Raw genomic sequence first — 21,750 nt, 5'->3', positions numbered from 1 at the left:
GGGATCAGCATGGACACAGCTATGTGACAGGGGAAGGGGTCAGAGGGACAGCCTCTGCCCAGAGTATCAAAACAGGGCATGAAACACTCTGGCCCTGAAGGAAGAGGGCTTCAGAGGCTCCTGGGGAAGAAGCCACGGGGATGATCAAAGGTTTCCGGCCTCTCTGTAGAACGTTTGGACTTTGCTGCCACCTTGTGGACAGACTTCAGAAAGACAGGGTTGTGGCTCTTCTGGGACAAAGATTGACATCTTATTTCATGCCTTAGGCTAGATCTTTCTAAGTCTTGGGGTTGAGGGTGGGAAAGATGGTGTGTGTGTGGGGGGTCCTCCCAGATACATGGAAGGGACTCCCTAGGCTTCCAGAGTCCCAAGTGTCATCCTCATGGTGTGGCCCTCTGCCAAAAGTTTCATTCTCTTTGCAGACAGGGACACTGGAAGTGGAACGGAATAGGAGAAACCCAGCCAGGATCGGGGTAGGCCACCCATGTTGTGCCAGTATGCACACACCTTCCCAGCGCAGGGGCTCCAAGCTGTTTTAGGCAGGAATTCTGTGCAAAGGAGCTGAGAATGTGCAGGGTGAGACAAGGGGGAGTACTGGGAGAAAGGGGGACACAAAGGGATGGGGCACAGAGGTCTGAATCCAACCCGGTGGGAACGGGAAGTTGAGCCCCCGTTGGCCTTATGATGAGTGACCAGCTTGCTTAGCCTTCCTGTCTCTGAAATGGGGATGAGAAGGATAAAGGCCTCTACTCTCCCGGAGGACGTTCTCACCCATTCCGAATGTGATGTGAGCACACTGAGGAAGGGCTGATACGCCCCGAGACACCTCTCGACTCCAGCCTCATGCTTCCCTGGGCTTTTACCCCATATTGGGAGACACATGCCCAATGAGCCAGGTACTGATATGACCCCCCACTTTGCAGATGAGAATATTGAGGCACAGAGGAGTTAAGTACTTGTCCAAGGTTTCACAGCTGGCATGTGATGGGGCCAAGATGCAAATCTGGGGTAGCCACCCGCACCCAAGGTGCCCCCAATAACTGTGTTGTATAAGGAAATGGGGGTGGCCAATGCAGATGCCCCAGTTCTAGGTTCCATCCAACTTGGGCTCTGGCGGTGGAGACTGAGGCAGATCTTCCTCCCTGGTCTGTCCCTTCCCAACGTAGATACAGAGCTCTCTTTCTTCCAAGTCTTCTCAAAAATAAGATTCCATTCCTTCCCTTTCAGACTCTCAATCTAATTCATGTCAATATGACTGTCCAGAAGTTCCTGCTATAGTCTAACCTCCACACCTCTTCCTGCAGGCCAAGCACCTTTGCAAGGTCCCAGAGAGAAGAGACAGAAGATGTGGCTGTGTTTCAGAGAGGGGTATTCTTGGTCTCTAAAAGCAGGGTTTAATTCTCTAACCATGACAGTCAGGGCTGGCCAATCACAAGCATTAATGGGGGAGCTTAAATTATAGAGGACCAAGTTAGAGAAAAGAAAAGAAAAAAAAAAAAACCCACCCAACTCCCAGCCACGGGGACTTGCAGCTGATAGGTAATTATCTGCTGTTTGTGCGCACTGTTAGGGCTCCCCGACCCTGAGCGGTCAGCGTGGACGTGAACGGCGTGTGCACTGGGGGAGAGGGCCAATGAGTTCGTATCAGGTCAAGACAATTGTGAGGGGCCCATCCGGCCGGTTCTCGACTTCTTCTCCCCTCTTCCGCCCCTCCACTCCCCTCCAATCAGGGAGGAGCTGCCCTCTTTGCCCACCACCCCTCCCCAAACACTCGGAGAAGAGGAGGAGTGATTAGCATGGGGCATTGTCCCCGGATAATGGGCCCCAGCTGCCGCATGAAAGAAGAGACAAAGCGCCTGGCCGCTCCACGAGCATTATCCCCTCGTTAAATCTCTGTTATTAGATTAGATTCAAAATGTATTGATTCAGAGGCTGGGGGGAGGTGGGGGAGGGAGGAGAATCTGGCTAGTGATTGCTGAACCCCACCTCTCCACATGCTCTCCCTCCCCCGCTGCACCTCCCCCCACCCCACCCTGGGCAACTTTTTCTCTCTCCTGTTCTCTTGGGGAAATCTCCCATATCCTGGCTCTGAGTTTAGCTCCTCTCCCTGGACTATCCTGGAGGCCAGGGAAGGTCCACTCCTGTCGGGAACCCTGAGGTCACGGAGCCCAGGCTGCGGCTGACCAGATAGAAAGGCAGCCTCCTAGATGGGATGGTGGCAGTGGGCCCCACAACTTGAGCAGTATGGGCCGTGAATCCACAGGGGGTTGGAAGGGTTCATGCCGGGCACTCAAGACCTGCAGTGGGATCTTTTGCATAGACATGATAGGTTTGGAAAGCAGCGTGGGTGGGAAGGGAAGGTGAGGACTGAAGTGTTATAGGTGACGAGGGGAGGCTGCAGGAGAGGAGCAGGGAGAAGACAGAGAACCGGCAGGCTTCTCACAAACACTTACAAGGACACAGGTGGTTTCTGGTTCTCTCTCTCTGGATGTCTGATGAGGAAATGAGCTGAAGTGGCAGGAGGAAGGAAGGGAGCAGGTTCTGGGAGACATAACAGGTGGGAAGGAAATTCTGAGCGTTCTCATATCCCGCACAGGGCAAAGGTCTCCTTGGGAGAAGATCAAGATCAGTACTGATCAATGAGAGGCAGTACACTGGGTGTTCTCTGGCCCTGAGCCTCAGTTTCCTGTCCCTGGGTGACACAGTTTGGATGCCGGATCGATGAGCTGATTGGCTGTGGCTAGTGGAGCAGAAGATGTTACACGTGGCGGCTCTTTCTCAAGGTGGTTAATTGGCTGCCTCAATGCTGGGCTCTGTTGCCCCATTGATTGTGGGTGAAGGGTAGAGGGGGGGGAGATGAGGAATCAATAGGTTGATTAGTGTCTTGCTAGCTTTCTGGTTGGACACTTTGTCAATAGCCACCCACTTACTGACCAGTGGTGCACTGACAGTGCCAGACTGTCCCCCTTTTTCTCTCTCTGGCCGGAGGCATGAGACTCCGCCAGTAGCCTGACCAGCCCCAGCAAATCCTGGTGGGGTGGGGCAGCTTTTGGTCCCAAGACCAGGCTCCAAAGTATGAGCTTCCAGAACCGTCCTGAAAGAGTTGGGGTGGACAACGACCACCTGTAGCCCAATCTCTGCTCAGCATGAGGCAACAACTGTGAATGGGGCCAATCCCCAGCCCCACAGCCTCTTGATTTTTGCTGGGGGACCCTGATATCCACCAATCAACAAAACAAAGGTAAATATAAAATCCCTATTTAATAGCAAAAGCCCATATGTCTGGAATGGAAGAAGCAGGTGAAATCTCATTCTAGTTCACCTTAGGAGCCAGCAGCTAGTTAGACAATATTTAATGAGTTCACTTCGCATGCTGGGGAGCACAGGGTATGAAGAAGCTGAAGGAAGCTAAAAGAGATGAGTCCCCTTCCTCAGTCTCTAGGATATCTCATTCTTGAAGCTCCCAAGGGCTCAAGGGCTACCCTCCATACAGCTTCGCAGGGTGGTCTACAAATTAGAACTGCAGTGTGGGGTTGTGAAAAGGTGTAACTTCACATGTTCCCTACTGAAGCCCTTATGATTGGCCAGCCCAGAACAGTTCCTCCCAAAGATTCCTTTGGGGTCCTTTCCCTTTAGACTGGCAGCATTTAGTGCATTTCCAGCATGCCTTCCTCTGAGTGACAGGAAGCCCAAGACGGGGAGAAGGATAAGGCTGGAATGAGAAAGGGAGAACCAGAGAAAGCCTCAGGCAAAACATTGTGACACTAAGGTCACTCTGGGTGGGTTCTGGCATTCCTTTCCTCTGAACGCTTGTTAGATGGATGGAGTGATGGAGTGATAGAGTGCTCCTGAGCATGTCTTAAACCCTGGTGTTTGGGACAGGGGACCAGGATATGAAAAGTAACATTGAAGAGCAGGCTCCTGACTCTGCCTCTTTCATGGTCCTGCTCTCTTGGGTGAATGTGCCAGGGGCTGGCTGCTAAGAGTTCCCAAAGGAGATAGTTAAACTCAAGCCTTGGGTTTCCTCTGTCTTCCAAAGACCAGACCAGTGGGTGCTGACCGTGGTGCTGATGTCTTGGCCTCCACTGCAGGATCCTCTGGCAGGGAGAGAGCTCGCTCTCAGCTTCACTGACAGACCATGAGCACAGAATGGTAACAAGACTGTGAGGACTCTTCCAGCATCTTCCTGGGGGTTAACAGAGCAGAGCATTGCTAAGTGTTCATGATCCTTACCCTCCCACCTTGAATTCCACCTCCTATTAGGTCTTCATAACAGCCACTATGTGGTCACCTCCCAATTCCCTGGGCTAGGAAGCACCAAATACTGAAACCACAGGTAATACCCCTACCTCATTTCCACCAGCAATGTTTAGCTTCTTCTTCCACCCACCCAGCTGCTGACAAATGGTTAAGAAGAGAGTTTAGGCTTCATTGTATTTTATTACCCCCACCCGCCCCCTACCCCACCATCATCCAATGGAACATGAGTGTTCAGGGAAGTGGCTACAGGTGAGGTGAAGAAGGAGAACATTACGGTTGAATAAACCTAATGCAGTGTTACCAGCCATGTGCAGTAGAGAGTTGGTTTGCTTTGTATCTAAAAACAAGGCTAAAGGGGGAGGAGCAGAATTTCAAAGTGCCTTATTCAGGGAAGTGACAATGGGGAAATCAAGGCTTGATACACAGATAAATAGAATGAAGTTAGGGAATGCATGGGTTTTTCTAGATCAAAGACAGCATGTTTTAAAGCCATGATAAGTTGGGTGGGGGGTGGGGTGGGGTACAAGCGTCTTGAACATCAAGCTTTTTGGGAAGAGTTAAGGCCCTGCTTCAGAATTACTGGCATTGGACAGGGTCTTGAAAACATCCCTGGCATCTGCTGGGCCCTGAAATCCTCAATCCCCATTCTAACCAGTGCCTTACTACCCCTCCCTCAAAACACCCCAACTGGGCTGTGCCTACTCAAGAATACTGCCAGATGGACCACAGAGTAACCAGGGTGATGCTGTAGGCCAGCACTGCCACCAGGTAGATGCGGAAGAGCAGCCCGTCCAGCACGGAGCCCACATGCAGCCATTCCCGGGCCACCTCTCGGCTCTCGTCCCTCTTCTCCAGGAAATGCCTGATGGAGGACAGCTCCTGCAGCAGCCCGCACACTGCCAGGGAGGCCTCCCGCGGTGGTGGTGGGGGGCTGCCTCGGCCCCTTGGGGTATTCTCCAAGTCCTGGGGTCCTCTCAAATGGCTGCAGTGGTTCCCCACATCTGGAAAAAGGGCACAGCATTGGCAGAGGAGGGAAGCCTGGCAGAATGGCACGACCACTGTCCCTTCTGTGCCTGTGGCTTGCAGAAATTGTTATTATGAATTCCAGACATAAACAGTATAGATGTGAACTTACCTATTTGTGTACCCAACGTCTGACTTGAGCGAACAAAGAAAGCAACACGGTTGAAGATTCCTGCATACCCCTCCTTAGTCACATCCTCCAACCTGTCCCCAGGTCACTAAGATATGAATTTGGTGTTTATTTTTCCCACGCATTTTTTTAAACACCGGGGCTTCCTGCAGCAATTTGATATCTATTATTTCACTTGAGCCTCACAATAGCCCCACGAGAAAGGCAGAGTAGGAGTGATTACTATTTGGACTCTTTATATGGAAGTGCTAAAGCTCAGAGAGGTTAAGTGACTAGCCTGTGGTCACACAGCTGGAGCATCATCTAAAAGTGAGGCCACCAAGGCTGAAGGTATGTGGACTGTGACTCCACTGCTGTCTCCGCTATGCCATATGGCCTTGCTGCCCTCTCCTTGACTCCAGTCCAAGTCCCTTTGTACCAGAAAATACACCTTCAGCTATGGCTACCTCATAGGTGAGCAGTGAAATTGGGCATTAGGCTGGAGTACTCATTCATCAGTTCACGATGAGGTGGTCTTAGATTAACCATGCATCTCCTGTAAAAGGCCTAGCTCTCGCCAGAAGGGAGGACAAAGAGGGGTGGTGAAAAATACAAGCAGAGCGTCAGCTGGGCCTGGGTTCAGACCAGTCCACCAGTACCTTGGCTCTGTGACTTAAGGCAAGCTAGTTGGCCTTATGCCTGTTTCCTCACTTGACAAATGAGGATGACAATCCTATTACGGGGCCTGTGGATGGCCTGGGATCACGCACAGAAAGCGCACGTGCCTGCCTCAAAGTGCTCAACAAATACATCAACAAACCACAACTACCACCACCACCAGCAACGAATGTAGCTGAAACAATTTGTCAGGGAGAACGAGCTTCACATTTACTGTCCCCTGCACCCCTGTCTCTCTGTCATAGGTGTTTGAAATTTGAAGGGGACTTGGTCTCTGGGCTGACTGAATGCAGAGCTTTAGAAACCCCGGCTGCACACTTAGCCATGCGAGGTAAGGGGACCCATAACTGCTGGAGAGGCATCTGTTTGACCCCCTTTTGGGTCCATCTCAGAGAAAGGCAAGTCCTTCCGAGCTCCTGACAGGCTCGGCCTCTCACTTCGCCCTGTCTCTCTCCACACCTGGACTGATGAGGGGAGGTGAAGGTGCAGAAAGGGTCCACTGATGACTTTGACCGAACTCTGCTGCCTCCCAGTGAGACCCGGCACGGGGTACCAGGTGCAGGGTGGCACTCAGATCCCAGCCCCGGTCAGACTCGCCGGCCAGAGACTCTCCACCACGTCCGCACCCCCAGGCCCTCCGTATGGGATGCCCCCTTTCCCTCTTCACCTGAGCAGTCATCGGTCTTGGAGGCTTGGGGGGTGGCCGGGGGCCGTCGGGAAGCTGTTTGCTCCCCTAGGCAAAGGAGCAGGGCCACCCGCTCCAGGACCAGGTGCCGCAGCCAGGCGGGTACGGGCTGCTGCAGGTCTTGCTTGTGTACCAGCCGCACGATGAGGATGGTCTCAGCCAAGCTCACCACCAGCAGCGCCATGCACACGATGAAGTAGACACCTGTGCACGCGGGGAAGGTCGGGGGACACACAGCAGGTGGGAGGGCGCTGGTTCTTCAGCCCCCGCCCACCCCCACCCCCAACCACACTGTGCTCTTCCCCTGGAGCGGGCTTTACCAATGAGGGGAGTGCCAATGGCTGTGGCCGGCAGTGTGTCCGACACAATGATCAGGAAGACAGAATAGCCCAGGAGGAGTGTGATCTTAAAGGAGACCCTCTCGCCACTGTCTGGAGGCAGGTAGAAGCCCACAATGTCCATGAACATGAGGAAGATGCTGGGCAGCAGCAGGCTGACTGTGTAGAACAGGGGCCTCCGGCGGATGACCACCTAGGACCAGGACAGGAGCTGGGGGAAACCCGGGGCACACAGGCCCTGCATCCAGGACCCCCAGCCCCTCATGGACCTCTCGCTTCATGGAGCTTCCGGCCTGGCCCTGCTGGAAGAGGAAGAACCGCACAGACCTAACATCTGGCCTCTGGATTGAGGCCGGTGGCTGCAGAAGACGAGGAAGGGACAATTCCCCTGAGCTTCCCCATCTGCTGCCCTGAAGGTCCCATGCATGTGTGTGACCTGGAGCTGGGAGAAGGGCTATAGATGGTCTTCCCCACACGCCTCCTGAAGTCTCCCTGGGGATGACGCCCAGCAGTTCTAGCTATCATTTCCCCCGCGTCTGTCCCCGGGGCCACTCACGAAGAACTTCATCTCTGCGTAACAGCCACTGCTTTCCATGCTGAACTCGCGAAACTGGGTCAGCACCCCCAGGAGCTCCCACTCGCCCTGGTTCATGAAGATAGTCTTGTCAAGCTTCACCTTTTCTGGCAAGCGCCACAGGGAGATGTTGATGTCCTGGACTGGGAGGGAAGAGACCGAGCCAGCTCTGGAGTCCAGGGCCAGGAGGATGTGCCAGGCCCTGTGAGGGTGGGGCCCGCAGTGGGCCGCACAGGCAGGACTTAGGTGGACTCAGCTCTTAGCCTTCAGCCTCCGTGTCCTCAGCCGTAAAATGAAGTGATAACGCACACTGTATCTACCAGAACCAAACTATTAGAAAGCCCCTTCTCTCCTTCTCTCTCCTCTCTTCCTCTCTCTCTCTCTCTTTCTCTCCCTCCCTTCCTCCCTCTTCCTCTCCCTCTCCCTCCCTCCCTCTCTCTCTCATACACACCTCTTCTAGGTTTCCATTAGGGTCCCCCATTTAGGAAATGAACAAAAGTCAACATTCTTCACGTTTGCCTTCATAGGGCTGACTGTCCTCAAAGGTGAATTAGGGAAATATGCAAAATCTTCACTTAGAGAAAAGCGGTTTTACTTCTCTGCATCTACACTAGAGACATTAGATACATAGAAAGCCAGCAGCGTCCGTTACAGCAAAGTATAGGGAAAGATCTACATGTCCACCAATCAGGAAAGTGCTTGCTTGATCAACTATGATGCATCCCAACCCTGAGCTATCCTACAGCTGTCAACATGTAGGGTAACTCGGAAAGATGTCCAATACTTCTTGTTGTTTATAAAGAGAATCAGGTAGCAGTGGCATGAATGATACATTTAGTAAAATAACAACCTAAGAAATAATTTTCATGTACTTTCCATAGAGGAGTATGTATGTGTATATGCAAAGGATAGAGAAGGATCTGGAAGAACATACCATATGAGGCTTATACTGATAAAAGCTGTTAAGTCTTGGTGTGTGGAGTTGCTGGTGAAGAGTTCGGGATTGAAGGTAGAGGTCAAAAGTCAAAGATAATTTGCAATTCTGGTTTTTGTCCAAGGAAGTTCTGTATTATGTTTGTAATTTACAGTTAATGTGACGAAATCAAATAGAAGTGGAGGATGCCTTCTTGCCAGAGGGTGATGCTCACTTTGTAGACTTTAGTGAGAACCTCGTAGTCATCCATTAAATAAAAGTTGCCAAGCACCTTCCTTTGTAGGCACTGTACTGGGGACCTAATGGTGGGCCAGAAGTCATGGTCCTGCCCTCTGTGAATTTATATCTGATCGAGGAGCAGACATTGAACAAACACCTACAAGTGCAATAGAAGGGGGGAGAAGATCAGGGTGCTAAAAATTGGACAAGGGGGATGGCTAGTCTAGGGATGAGAGGAGTTTCCCCGAGGCACTGATGCCAGTGCTGTGATTAGGTGAGTAGGAGACTTGGCTGAACTAGGAGTGGTGGGGGGCAGGAGGAGGGTACAGGGTGGCCCAGGAGAGGAAGCAGCCTGTGAGAAGGGGAGAGAACAAGGGCTTTGGGGCCTTGGAAGGAAGGCAGCTGGGTTGGGGCAGGACTCAGGGGAACATGCGTGGGCTGAGGCTGGAGTGGTGACTATGGGCAGCCCCTGTCGGCCAGGTGAAGGGTTTGGGTTTTGTCTCAGGAGTGCAGGGAAGCCACTGAGGCTTTTAGGCAGAGAGGGGCAAGGCCAGGTTTGCATTTAATGAGCTCTTCCTGCTGGCTCTGAGGAGCATGAAGGAGAGGGGGACCGTTGGGGAGGTAACTGCAGAAAGCTGGGCAGAGAGATGAGGGGGAGGGTGCACCCATGGAGAAAAGACAAGTAAGAGACACTTAGTGTCAGATCCTAGCCCTCACCAGGTGTCCTGGCGATCATTCAACCCTTGTGACTACTGGGGAGATGGCAAGAACAACAGAGTCCCGTTTGGAGGTTGAGGAAACAGAGGCTCAGCGGCATTATGAAATAAGCAGTAAGTGACTTGAATAAAGAAGACTGCCTGCTAGGGTGCGCTCCTCAAGTAGGGGTTTCGGGGACCCTCCAACCTGCACCCCCACCTCCCAAAGCTTGTGTGTGGTACTCACTGGTGTGCAGCCAGCTGGTGAACGTCAACGAGCAGTTCTGCACGTCGAAGGGGAAGTTGTAAATGTCCAGGCTACAGGCGGTCACCACCTGGAGGGGCTTGTAGTTCTGGACCTCGCCATGGTGCCCGACATACACGTACGGGATACTTGGAGACTTCCCCACGTCCACACTGGCCAGGGAACAGGGGCAGTTTGGGGGCTCAAGATTACCTACCATTGTCAAGGCTACTTTCCAAGCAGGAAAGGGCATTGCTCCTTCATTCCCCCGGCAACCTGGCCACAAAAGGCAGGTGAGGAATCCAGGTACCTCAAAGCCACTTGCTGTCATGAGCATGTCCAGCTGCCCCTACTCCACCACCCACCCAGCTGGGCAGAGCTCAGCTCCCGGGATCAGCAGCCCAGTGGCAATGGGCAAACTTCGTTGGGCGATCCATCCTGGGGATCCATCCTGACCTGGGCTTCTCTTTGCCTAGAGGTCCTGTGACATGAGAATAATCTTCCCAGGACGAAAAGGAACTAGAGAAATCCTTGAGAAGAAAAGAGGCGAGGTGGACTTTGTCACTCTCTCTCAGCAGATCCCCAACCCCTAGGCTCTCCCAAGTGACCACTGTGGCACAGAGTGGCCTGAGCTTAGGGTCCTGCGCCTGCAGCCTTCTGTGGAATCAGGCCAAGAGATAAGAAACTAAGATCCAGGCTACTTCAGTCTAACCTGGAGATCCAGCCAGGAACTGGGATCCCTCCAGCCCGAGGTCTAGGTCAACTGTCTCCCCTGAAAAGCACTTTGAGTGGCAGCCATGTCATTGGGCAATGTGGTGGGTACCGGCAGAGGGCAACTGGCCCCGGGCCACCTCCTCCTTCCATCTGTGTCCCCCAGCCATCTTCCACCGCCTGGCATTAAGAAGCCCAGGCAGTGGAGCCTGAACAACCTGAAGGATGGGGGGAGGGCATGTTGGCCGGGGCTGTCAGCTGTTGGGAATCAAGGATGGTGGTACCCACTTCACATTGGGGGTGCGATCTGGAGCCAGCCAGGCATGTGTATGACTTGAGAGGTGTGAGTATCTCCAAATCACCCCTGGGACCACTGCTGGAGCTTCATCCCTATTGGTAATCTCACTGTCCCCTTGAAAACCACAGCTGTCCTTCATTCAGCTATTATGACAGGGCAAATTCATTCCTTGGCTTCCCTTCCCTGGGAAGGGGGCCCTTGGACCAAGAAGTACAGGGTTTCCACATCAGGCATAGAAAAAGAGGAGTTTTAAAAAGAGAAAAGAAAAAAAAAGAGAAAGAAACCAAAGGGGAATTTGGGCCCAAGCCAACTTTACCTACAGTTCTGCAAGCCTGGGTGGGACCTCTCATGCCACAGCAGAGTCTTGCCCCCAGCCCCATCTTTCCACAGCCCCGGAACCACCCAGCCACCCAGCATCAAATGACAGCACTCACAACTCGTTTATGAGAATGTCTGGGACCCAGATGCTCTCAGTGGGGAGGGACAGCTTGGTGATGTTGTCGAAGTCCTCAGGGTTCCACTGGAGAAACTCATCTGTCCAGTACTAGGGGAAGAGCAGGGGATGGTCACAGGCGGCCACCCCTCAGGATGACCTCACCGCTCAGTGCCCAGGCAACAGACGGGCATCTTCTTGGGGGAATCACTCAGCAGTACTGAGAGTCCCCCCATCGCTGTGCTCACACTCTCCCGGCATGCAAATATGACCCAGAAAAATGACGCCTTGCCCTGCGGTCATTTCTCCCGTCTGACTATCCCATCCACCAACTGTGGGATCTTGGACACATAGCTTCTTGGGTCTTGGTCTGCTCATATGCAAATTGGGACAATAAGATGCATCTGACAGGGTAGAGATGGTTACTGTTAAGTTGTGATCAACACATTCCTCACTATCCTGTCAGAATGACTGATCTAAAAAGTCAACGTAATTATGTCATTCCCTTGCTTAAAACTCTAGGGATGCCTCTTGCACTTGGGATAGAGTTCAACCTCATGGCCAGCAAAGGCCTGCACAATCTGACCTCCAGCTATCTCTCTAGTCTCATTATTTTTTTAGATTTATTCGCTTATTTTGAGAGAGGGAAAGCGTGTGTCAGAGAGGGGCAGAGACAGAGGGAGAGGGAGAGAATCCCAAGCAGGCTCTGCACTGTCAGTGCGGAGCCTGACGCAGGGCTCAAACCCTTGAACTGTGAGATCATGACCTGAGCCGAAATCAAAGTCTGAAGCTCCACCAACTAAGCCACCCGGGCTCCCCTCTCGAGCCTCATGGTTTTTGCCATCTTCTCTATGGAGTCTCCTTTCCACTGCATGCAAACACCCCACGTCTCTGCATACCTGCGTGCTCCCACACCGCAATCCCTGTCTTCTCCCCTGAGGGAGGTCTTCTGTGTCCCTCCAGACTCAGTCAGAGCATCTGTCTGCTCCCTTCTCTGGGAACCTTCCGTGCCCCCCCACTCCCCAGGCTGGATTTTCATGTACCTCCTCTGTGCCCTCATGGTTGGTATCTCATTCTTGCCTCACTGGAAATCTTGCTACATTCAACTGTCTGTTCATGTGTCTGTGGCCTCCCCTAGTCTGTGAGCTCACTGCAGGCAGGGCCTGAATCTCATTCGTGTCTCTAATTCCGGTCCCTTGGGATAGTAGGTTGGCATCCCGTTACTGCTGGGCACACAAGTGACCCTAGAAGTCCACAGGTGGGACCTAGGCCAGATGTCCCAGGAAAGGAGCCCTGGGCTGCCTCTTCTTGTGCATCCCTTCCTTTGACGCAGGGAGTGCTCTATATTAAGAGATTTTTCTAGGGCAGAAGAGAGCAGTCTGGCAGGAATCAGCATCTGGCTTCTGCCTCCACCCCACCCTCTGCCCCGCATGCTGGTGGTAGTGGGAAGCACTCACGAGCAGTGGAGGGATGTAACAGAGACCTGCACATGCCTGGCATGTCCCTAGACAGAGCCCCTCTAAGCTCTGACCTCTACGGCCTGGCCCCATCCTCCCGCCCCCTCTCGCCAGCTCCTCTGGTTCCCTTCTACTCTCAAATCTGCTCTGCAGCTCAGGGCCTGCCAGCCCAGGACCAGCCTGTGGACAGCAGTCCCCACTACCTGCCCGCTCTCCCCCCTAGCTCCTCACCAGCTCCCCACCAGTTTCCCCCCAGCTCTCCCCCCGCTTCCCCATCAGCTCCCCACCAGTTCCCTGCCAGCTCCCCCCCAGCTCCCTGCCAGCTCCCCGCAAGCTCCCTGCCAGTTCCCCATCAGCTCCCCACCAGCTCCCAGCCAGCTCCCTGCAAGCTCCCAGCTAGCTACCCATCAGCTCTCTACCAGCTCCCCACCAGCTCTCCCCCAGCTCCCCTCCAGCTCCCTGCCAGCTCCCCATCAGCTCCCCACCAGCTCCCAGCCAGCTCCCCGCAAGCTCCCTGCCAGCTCCCCATCAGCTCTCTACCAGCTCGCCCCCCCCAGCTCCCCACCAGCTCGCTGCCAGAAGGGCCACATGAAGGCCTTGAAGGCCTCAGAGACGTTCTCAGCAGTGGCTGAGTGATGTCCCTCAGAAGCTCAGAGAGTCGGGAGGTGGCTAAGGGTGTGAGGACTCGGTGGATGGGACTGCCCTGTGTCAATCACCCAATTTGATTGTCATCACCCTTGGCTTAATAGAAGGAAGAACTTTCTAGCAATTAGAGTTGTTTAAAAGTGCGGTAGCTTCCCGCTGAGCAACTGGGCACTGGATGTGTTTATCAACAGAGACCAGACAAGTTGTTCGAGATGCTGTGAAACCACTCGGAAACCAGAGGGGGTTTGGAGGATTTCTCCTCTGCTGAGCACGGAGCTTCCTTCCATCTCCAGTCCTGAGAGGAGAGGGGCCCAGACTCCCGGGTCTCCTGAGTCTGTCTCTGAGCCTCTTCCCCCCTCCCCTCACCAAGGCCTCTGACATTCCTGACTCTTTTGAGGAATCCTTCCTGGAAGGGGAAGATCCCATCCCAGGAAATGGGAGTGGGCGCTCACCTGCCGGTACCAGATGTAGGTGGTCAGGACCTGGTTCTTTTCATCCTGTGAAAGGAAAGAGGGCTCAGCGTCAGTGCCCCGTGGGCGGACATCCACCTTGCACATGTACCCCAAGAGGAGCTGTTGCTTTGTGTCCCTATTCCTTCGGGAAGAGGTAGTGAAGATAAAGAGAAAAGGGCCAACCAGGAAGAGTTGGTTGGTCTTTGACTAGGACACATCTAGGAAGAAATACAACTGTTTCTTTTTTAATTTCCTATCTATCTATCTATCTATCTATCTATCTATCTATCAATCATCTTTTACTATTTTCTATTATGTTATACATATATATGTCTCTATGCTACATATATTTTACATATATAATATACGTAACATATAAGATAAGGGAAAACATAAAGGGGGTGCCTGGGAGGCTCAGTCAGTTAAGTGTCTGACTTCTGATTTTGGCTTAGGTCATGATCACATGGATAGTGGGATCGAGCCCTGAGTCAGGCTCTGTGCTGACAGTGTGGAGCCTGCTTGGGATTCTCTCTCTTCCTCTCTCTCTCTGCCCCTCCCCTGCTCGTGCTCTCTCTCAAAATAAATATTTTTTTTTAAAAAAGAGAAGACATATAGAAAATATTTTATCTATCTGTATTTTTTAGATGTTTATTTATTTTGAGAGAGAGAGTACACATATGCATACCAGTGGGCAAGGGGCAGAGAGAGAGAGAGAGAGAGAGAGACAGAATCCCAAGCAGGTTCTGTGCTGTCAGTAAGGAACCCAACATGGGGCTCAATCCCACAAATCGTGAGTTCATGACCTGAGCCGAAATCAAGAGTCAGATGCTCAACTGACTGAGCCACCCAGATGCCCCTATATCTATACACTTTTACATATTTGTATGCCTGTATATCTACATCTGTATCTCCCTCCCACCCTAGTATGCAGTCAAGAAATGCAAAAACACACAGTCCAAAATTCATCACTGTCCCTCATTCCCAACTAATTCCCAGCTTTGCTTCCCGAAACAGCCACACGGGCTGCAATAGAGACTGTGAGGTCAGGTCCTGCTTGCTCTGGTGCTCTCCATCTCTGCAACTGCTCTCTTGTTTATCTCTGCACAACGTCTGACCTCCTCACCAGGCAGTGCACCCCGCCCTACTACAGTCATTGATGAAGAAATTGATTTATTAATTGGTTTAGGATTCATTGTTCAACAATCATTTAGCAACACCTGTCATGTATCAGGGGCCCGTGTCAGACACCAAGGGCCTAGAAATGAATAGGACAGATGAACAGGACAGCTTATGTGGGGACATGGTTACCATGATACAATGCATGAAGAACCACATGTGGTAAGTGGCCCTCTAGGAATAGGGGTTGAGAGAGGCAGCCACAGAAGTGACCCTGGTTTTCTGGTTTGGGCAGCTCTGTAGACGGTCGGTGCTGTTGTCCAGCCTGGCACGGGTCTGTGCCAGATCACAGGTACTCTGGGTACTTGAATGTCCCCTGTGCTGCCCAGGGAGTGACCCGGCCTTACATGGTCTTCCACCCCAAAAGGCCCACCTCTGAGTGGGGCAGATTGGGGCCTAGTGCTCACCACGCTGAGGATGGCATAGACAATGACATCGATGGACACGGTGGTTGGCTTCCTCCAGTCCCGCACAGGCCGCACGCCCTTCTGGTAGTTGGCCAGGAGGTATTCTGACAGCCTCAGCAGAGCAGGCCTAGAGGTGTTCTGAGCCTGGGGGTGCTCCCTGCGCCTGGCTAGGAAGAACAGGGCAAAGTGGGCATCAGAGCCTGAGGCTTCCCCCATCTTTTGGCCTGGTTTGAAGGCTATTGAAAGGAAAATGCCTCCACTATTTTCACCCCAGAGTCCCAGATACTTCCACAGGCTGAAAGTCCCGTCACTGGAATGTTTTGTCCACAGAGATTCCTGCCCAAATCTGAAGGTATTGTCTCCTAAGGGTAACCTACACACTCATTTCCATGAGACAGGGGAGCTGGGCTGTAAACGTAGGTGAATTAAGACAGGTGAGGTCTAAGTGGGCCAGGGGCTGAGAAAGGTTGAGCAGGTACCTGCCCAGAGGAGGTGGTCTACAGGAGACAGAGGAGGGGAGCTGGGGAGCTAAGGAGGAGTGGCCCTCGGGATGGGTACTGGAAGGAGAGGGGGCTGCAAGGAAAGGTGGCCCCAAGTACACCATCTCTAAGCCCAAAGGTCTGCATGAAGGTTTGCCTCAGTCAAGGTCAGACCTCAGCGTCTGGCCAGATCCTCGTCGGCTCCTTGACCCCAGCCTCCTATTAACAAAGAAAGAAAGGAGGCATCCCGTGAAAGCTGCCATTCCTTCCTGCAAAATCCTCCCCTCTGAGTCATGCACGCACAAACTCCTGGAGGCGGGTCTCCTCCAGAGGGTTGATTTATGGGCAGATTTGGTGGGTTGGGAAGAGGGTTAGACGTGAGGTTACAGGAAGTGAGGAGAAACTGAATTGTTCCCCGAGCAGGAGACCTATGAGGACAAAATGGCGATGAGAAAACCTAACTCTGAGGTCCTCACTCCATTCTATGGGGGTTTCACGTGCACCTGTTACCCCTCTGGGAAATAGCGGAAGCACTTTCTGAAAGATGCCAAGAAAAAGAAGGTGAAAGTCATAGGGTAGGGAATGCGAGAACCCTAGAGGACCAGGGCACAGGGGGCAAAGCTGTTAGGGGACTAGCAGGGTGCCTCTGGGGTCTTCCACAGACCAGGTGCCAGTGGGCCTGACTTTCTCCAAACAAGGCTGCCTCTTCTCGCATCTTGTCTATATAATGTGTGCAAATTTCTGCTACAGATCCCCCTTCCTGCTCCCCACCCACCTTCCCTGATAAACTTTCAGCTTCCCTCCGAAGGACAGAGAAGAGCAGAGAGAGGGGGAGGACAAGAGACCACTTACTGAGTGTCTCCTGTGGAATAATAACAGTTAACACATTCTTCATTTCAATCTTCGAGCAGCCCATGGGGGCGGCTGTCATGACGGCACAGTTTCCAGATAAGAGTCCCCAAGGCTCAGAAAGGTGGAGACTGTGCCCCGCAAGTGGGGGAAATGAGATTCAAATCCAAATCTCTCTGTGTCTTCACTACGCAAGCAATAGCCCTGAGTCTATTGTTGGGAAATGGACTGGTGTGCAGGGAGCCAGACTGGATAGTAATTCTCCTCAGCCAAGAAAGCTCCGAGCCACAGCCTTAACATGCAGCCTGGGTCTGTTGGTCCTGCCGAGCTTCCACAGGGACGGCTCAAGGGAGGAAAGCCAGCACGCACATACATGTAAGTTCTTCCTCTCTGTTCAGCCCCGGGACAGCATCCTAATTGTGCCCCAGCTCTCCCAACCTAGCTCTGCGTGGGAAGAAAACCTTCCAAAACAGGAAATAAATATTGTTTGTGGCAAAAGGAAACAAATCCTTTTGTGACCCAAACACCTCATATCCCAGGAAAGCAGGAGGAAAGGGTAGGGGAATGCAGAGAAGTTTGGGGTTATTAGAGTTTAGCTCTGGAAGGGAACTTGAGGAAAGGAGGCCCAGGGAGCCCATGCAACAAGACCAGGGAAGCTGAGGTTGGTTCTGGTCACCACTCTGTTGCTAATGTGCTGTGTGACCTTGAGTGAATTATTCCCCCTCTCTGGACACAGCATTCCCATTTATAACAAGAAGGAGTAGACCAAATGAAGTCCAAAGTCCCTTGCAGCTACTGTTCCACGAGTTTGGGAGCAGAGCAAAGAAGACAGGAGCCCCTCTTGGCAAGCCCCGCCCTCACCTGGCACTCTACCACCCCTGCTTTTGAGCTGGACCATAGTGCCTTCAAATTCTTGTGCTCGGATGTGGCAAGATCCCTGACTTTCCTGAAGCAGCACCCACTCTGAAAACCTCCCTCCCCCAACCCCTGGGGGAATCAAACATCCCCTACCCGACCTCTGCAGGTGGCCAGCCATGTCCCGTATCTTTTCCCACCATCCCCTTACCTTGTCCATGTGCCAGGAGTGTGGGCAGAAGCAAGGCCAGCAGGACCCGTGGCACCCACGACAGCATGGTGACTTTCCCCGGGCGTGAGCTGCCTTGGAGTGGCCTCAGGGTAAGACGTGCTGAGAAGCAGGCTGCCCACACTCTGCCGGCTTCATGTCCCAGCCGGCCTGCCTCCTCAGGGCCGCCTTCCACACCTCTGAGGCTGCAGCCTCCCACTGCTGAGGGGCCACCAGCGCTGGACAGTCGCCAAGTTCCTGCAATCAGTCCCTCAGCCGGATCAGGTTTCAGGGCGGGAAGGAAGGAGAGGGAGCCAGTGAGAGGGGAGGCCGCCCAGCTGATGTCATGGGGCAAGACTTAGTCCGCCCCTTCAGCCAGGTGGCCGGGCCAAATGCTCCAAGGAGTAACTTGGGGTGGAGGGCTGGGGGGTTGGGGGCCACTGCAGGGGCTCCTGGAGCAAGGGTGCAGCCTGTCTGCTGGGAGTGGCCCTGGGTTGCTACCTTCATTTATGTCCCATGGCTAGTGCACTTGGGTAGCATGGGGCTGGGGCAGGGGGAGGTGCGGCGGGAGCAGGGGGGGCCATTCGTTCACTCCCCTTCCTAAGCAGGGGCCGGGCATCTCTGCACACAGAGGAAGGGGACCTGGGGTTACCACATGGGGTTACCTCTGTCCTTTTGTCCTCATCAAAATATTTATTTTTCTCAACAAAATATTTAAATTTAAATATTTAAGTAGTAACCTGTATATGTAATTTATACTAAGCAAATATATTTATATATTGTTTCATATACATAATATGTATTATTATTATTATTAAGTTTATTTATTTTTGAGAGAGAGAGAGAGCACAAGGGGAGCAGGGGCAGAGAAAGAGGAAGAGAGAATCCCAAGCGGGCTCCAAGCACTGACAGCACATAGTCTGATGTAGGGCTCAAACCCATGAACCATGAGATCGTGACCTGAGCCGAAATCAAGAGTTGGACGCTAAACTGACTGAGCCACCCAGGCACCCCCATAACATGTATTATGAAAATATAATAAGGGTGCCTGGGTGGCTCAATCAGTAAAACATCTGACTTCAGCTCAGGTCATGATGTTACGGTTTGTGGGTTCAAGCCCCGCATCAGGCTCTGTGCTGACAGCTCAGAGCTTGGAGCCTGCTTCAGATTCTGTTGTCTCCCTCTCTCTCTATCCCTTCCCCACTTGTGCTCTGTCTCTCTGTCTCTCTCTCTCTCTCACAAATAAATAAACATTAAAAAAGTTTTTTAATTAAAAAAGAGAATACAATAATACATGCTTATTATAGAAAAATATGAAGAAACATTAAAATCATCCATGGGCTTACTCACTACCCAGAAACATCCACTGTTAATATTTTGATATATATTCCTCGATAATTTTCTGTTATAATGTGTACGATGAAGTAAATACACTGTACATATAATTTTGTATCCCATCCTGTCCTTTGCTTATTAATACCATTTCATGAACATTGTCAACACTTTCCTTTTAAGAATGTTTTTAATGTTTATTTATTTTTGAGAGAGAGAGGCTGAGCAGGGGAGGGGCAGAGGGAGAGGGGGACAGAAGATCTGAAGCAGGCTCTGTGCCGACAGCAGTGAGGCTGATGTGGGGCTTGAACTCACAAACCATGAGATCATGACGTGAGCTGATGTCAGATGCTCAACCAACTGAGCCACCCAGGTGCCCCATCAATACTTTGCTTTTAAACGTTTTCTTGAAACAAGGGTTTCTTTTTCCTTTGTCAGTCGAATAGGAAAGGATCTATCCCTCAGACACCCAGCTGTGTGCCAAAAAAACTGTCAGAGAAGAGTGTGGCTTGGAATTTCTGTTTGAGTGAATCTCACTCCCACTTTACCATTTGGGTAGAAGCAGACTTCTTTGCCTCGAGTGTGTGAAAAGCAAGATACACCTGTATCAAATCATGGCAAGCTTCAACCACAAATATTTTTATTCCTTTCAATTCCATTTCCAGTTGGATTTAAGTGTGGCATAGGCTGGGAACACTGTGGGAAAGAAGAATTTTCTCAGTTGTCATGGTTAAAAAAAAATCACCTTGGTCAGGGCCGAGTCCTTTTTGGTTTTGTCTGGATTTCCCCCCTTATTCGTGTGCATGATGAAATCTGCATCAGCATTTAACACTCATTGATGGAGTCCCTTTGGATGGCTATTAGCCAGAGTTTGGTCCTGGAGTGCTTGGTCCAGCTCAAGGAGATTGGGCTACCCTTCTGTGAAGTCATGTGCTTCCTCACTGCACAATCCAGATAAAACACGGAAAATCATCTCCAGGAATTCCTTTTTGAGGAATGGAGATGAGGACACGCGGTACAATAGGAGAAACTAGGCACCTCCACTCCAGAATGAGTACATCCAGGCTTGACAGCAGGACAAGGCAAGAAGAACCAGGCTGTCCCAAGGCGTCCAGGCTGAGGTCTTGAAGGGGCTCAAACTCAGGAAGGGCATTTGTGGATTCCTAAATCCATCTTCAAGCCCAGCATCTGGAGTGATACACAAAGATTCTTAGGCTCATGCTCATTTCTCATTGTCACTGAGAAATCTGCTGTAAATTTCTAGAAGGATGTTTCATCTTGTTTATGTGCGTTATAAAATCTACAACAAGCATTATACCATTCACTGACGGGGGCCCTTCGTATGGCCGTTACCAGGTTTGGTGCTTAGCAGTAACCCACTGGGGTTTCCATTACAGTTGCTGCATCATTAAAGAACAAACAACACTTAGCCGCTCCCCTCCATGTCCGAGCCACTGCCTCCGAATGCCCCATTTTGTCCTCCCTGGGGCTCCCTGCGCATACCCACAAGGCACTCCCTCACCTGTTGCCCCAAGCCACGACCAGTGTGGCCTGGAGCCCATTCCTTCCACAGAGCCAAGCCACCTGGAGACAGACAGCAGGAAGAAGCACTGGGCACTGAACTTGTGCGGGCATGGTGCCCAAGCAGTGGGGGAGAGGGGGGCAAGAAGATGGTGCAAAGAAACAGAAGGTAAAACTACAGGAAAAGAGGGATCTGGAGAAGAAGGGAGAGAAGGCAAAAGTAAAAGGAAGAGGAAAAGGAAGATGAGAAAAGAAAACATTGGCAGGAAATGGAAAAGAAAAGGAAGCTAGCAGTAAAAGGCAAGGAGGAAAAAAAAAAGGGAAATAGAGGGAGGAAAAGAAAAGAAGGCTTCAGGAGAGGCAGAGCCGTGGAGTTGGGGTGGCTTGAATGTGACTGACCGTCCAGTGCTGTGGAATGGAGGGCCAGCCAAGGCCACATGCCAAGCCCCGGGCAGGGAGCAACCAAAAAGCCTGGAGACCCTGTCCTCTGAGCCCCAAGCCTTCACTTCTGCTCTGAGCTCCTGGAATCCTCTGGGACTGCCCAACTGTGCTGGGGAGGGAAGAGAATGTCTTGGTACAGTGTGTGCATTAGGGAATTAGCTTCTTAGGTAATAGGATTATAGCGAGCCGGGCAGGCCACGGCCTCGAATGGAGATGTATTGCCTCTGTGCCTCTCTGATGGAGCATCAGTCAAGTTTCCCCCAAAGAAATTTCCTATTAATGGATTTGATGGCACAGCAGACAGGGGGTAGTTGGAGCTGTGGCCAGTGGCGGGGTGTAAATTGCCTCCGATGAAACTGTGGAGTCACTTTTGTCCCTTTTAAACAAGATAAAAATTAGTGAGCGGCCTTGATGAACTCGCCGTGGCCGGTGGGGACGAGGGAAATAGCAGAGGCCTGGCTAATTTGATTCCGGAGCTCTGCCTGCAGACGGCCGGGCTCCTCCGGGGGCGCAGAGGCAGACACGCAGACGGCAGCGGCCCAGGGTGGGTAATGAAAAGCCCTGAGGATGCAGGACCTGTAGGCCTGTGCCTTGGCTTTGTGTCCAGCTGCTCCCAACACCGTGCCCAGGAGGACTGTAGTCACGCCTGTGCTTGGCACTTTCCAGAATTCAATCAATCAACCTGGGTTTAAATCCTACAGAGGGCTCTGGGACTCGGTGTAATCAG

The 21,750-nt window shown here is 52.1% G+C and overlaps 1 protein-coding gene across 2 annotated transcripts in view; it reads right to left on the bottom strand.

Moving 5' to 3' along the window:
* Positions 1-4,484: 4,484 nt before the first annotated feature.
* The window catches only part of HTR3A (5-hydroxytryptamine receptor 3A), a 31,829-nt gene continuing 14,563 nt past the window's right edge, over positions 4,485-21,750 (bottom strand). The window contains exons 5-13 of one of the 2 annotated variants that reach the window (XM_042959022.1): positions 17,733-17,987; positions 15,339-15,505; positions 13,756-13,800; positions 11,203-11,312; positions 9,763-9,932; positions 7,650-7,810; positions 7,076-7,286; positions 6,738-6,959; positions 4,485-5,261 (exon numbers count right to left, since the gene is read on the bottom strand). In XM_042959022.1, the coding sequence (XP_042814956.1) occupies positions 4,963-5,261; positions 6,738-6,959; positions 7,076-7,286; positions 7,650-7,810; positions 9,763-9,932; positions 11,203-11,312; positions 13,756-13,800; positions 15,339-15,505; positions 17,733-17,799 (1,452 nt within the window). In that variant the 5' untranslated portion in view covers positions 17,800-17,987 and the 3' untranslated portion in view covers positions 4,485-4,962. Of the gene's footprint in view, positions 5,262-6,737; positions 6,960-7,075; positions 7,287-7,649; positions 7,811-9,762; positions 9,933-11,202; positions 11,313-13,755; positions 13,801-15,338; positions 15,506-17,732; positions 17,988-21,750 lie in introns of those variants that run through there. The other variant, XM_042959023.1, reaches the window with a different exon arrangement.

This window comes from Panthera tigris, chromosome D1 (assembly GCF_018350195.1).
Source record: "Panthera tigris isolate Pti1 chromosome D1, P.tigris_Pti1_mat1.1, whole genome shotgun sequence".
NCBI lineage: Eukaryota > Metazoa > Chordata > Mammalia > Carnivora > Felidae > Panthera > Panthera tigris.
The sequence above is the reverse complement of the archived record's forward strand: the minus strand, read 5'-3'. Positions and strand labels throughout refer to the sequence as shown.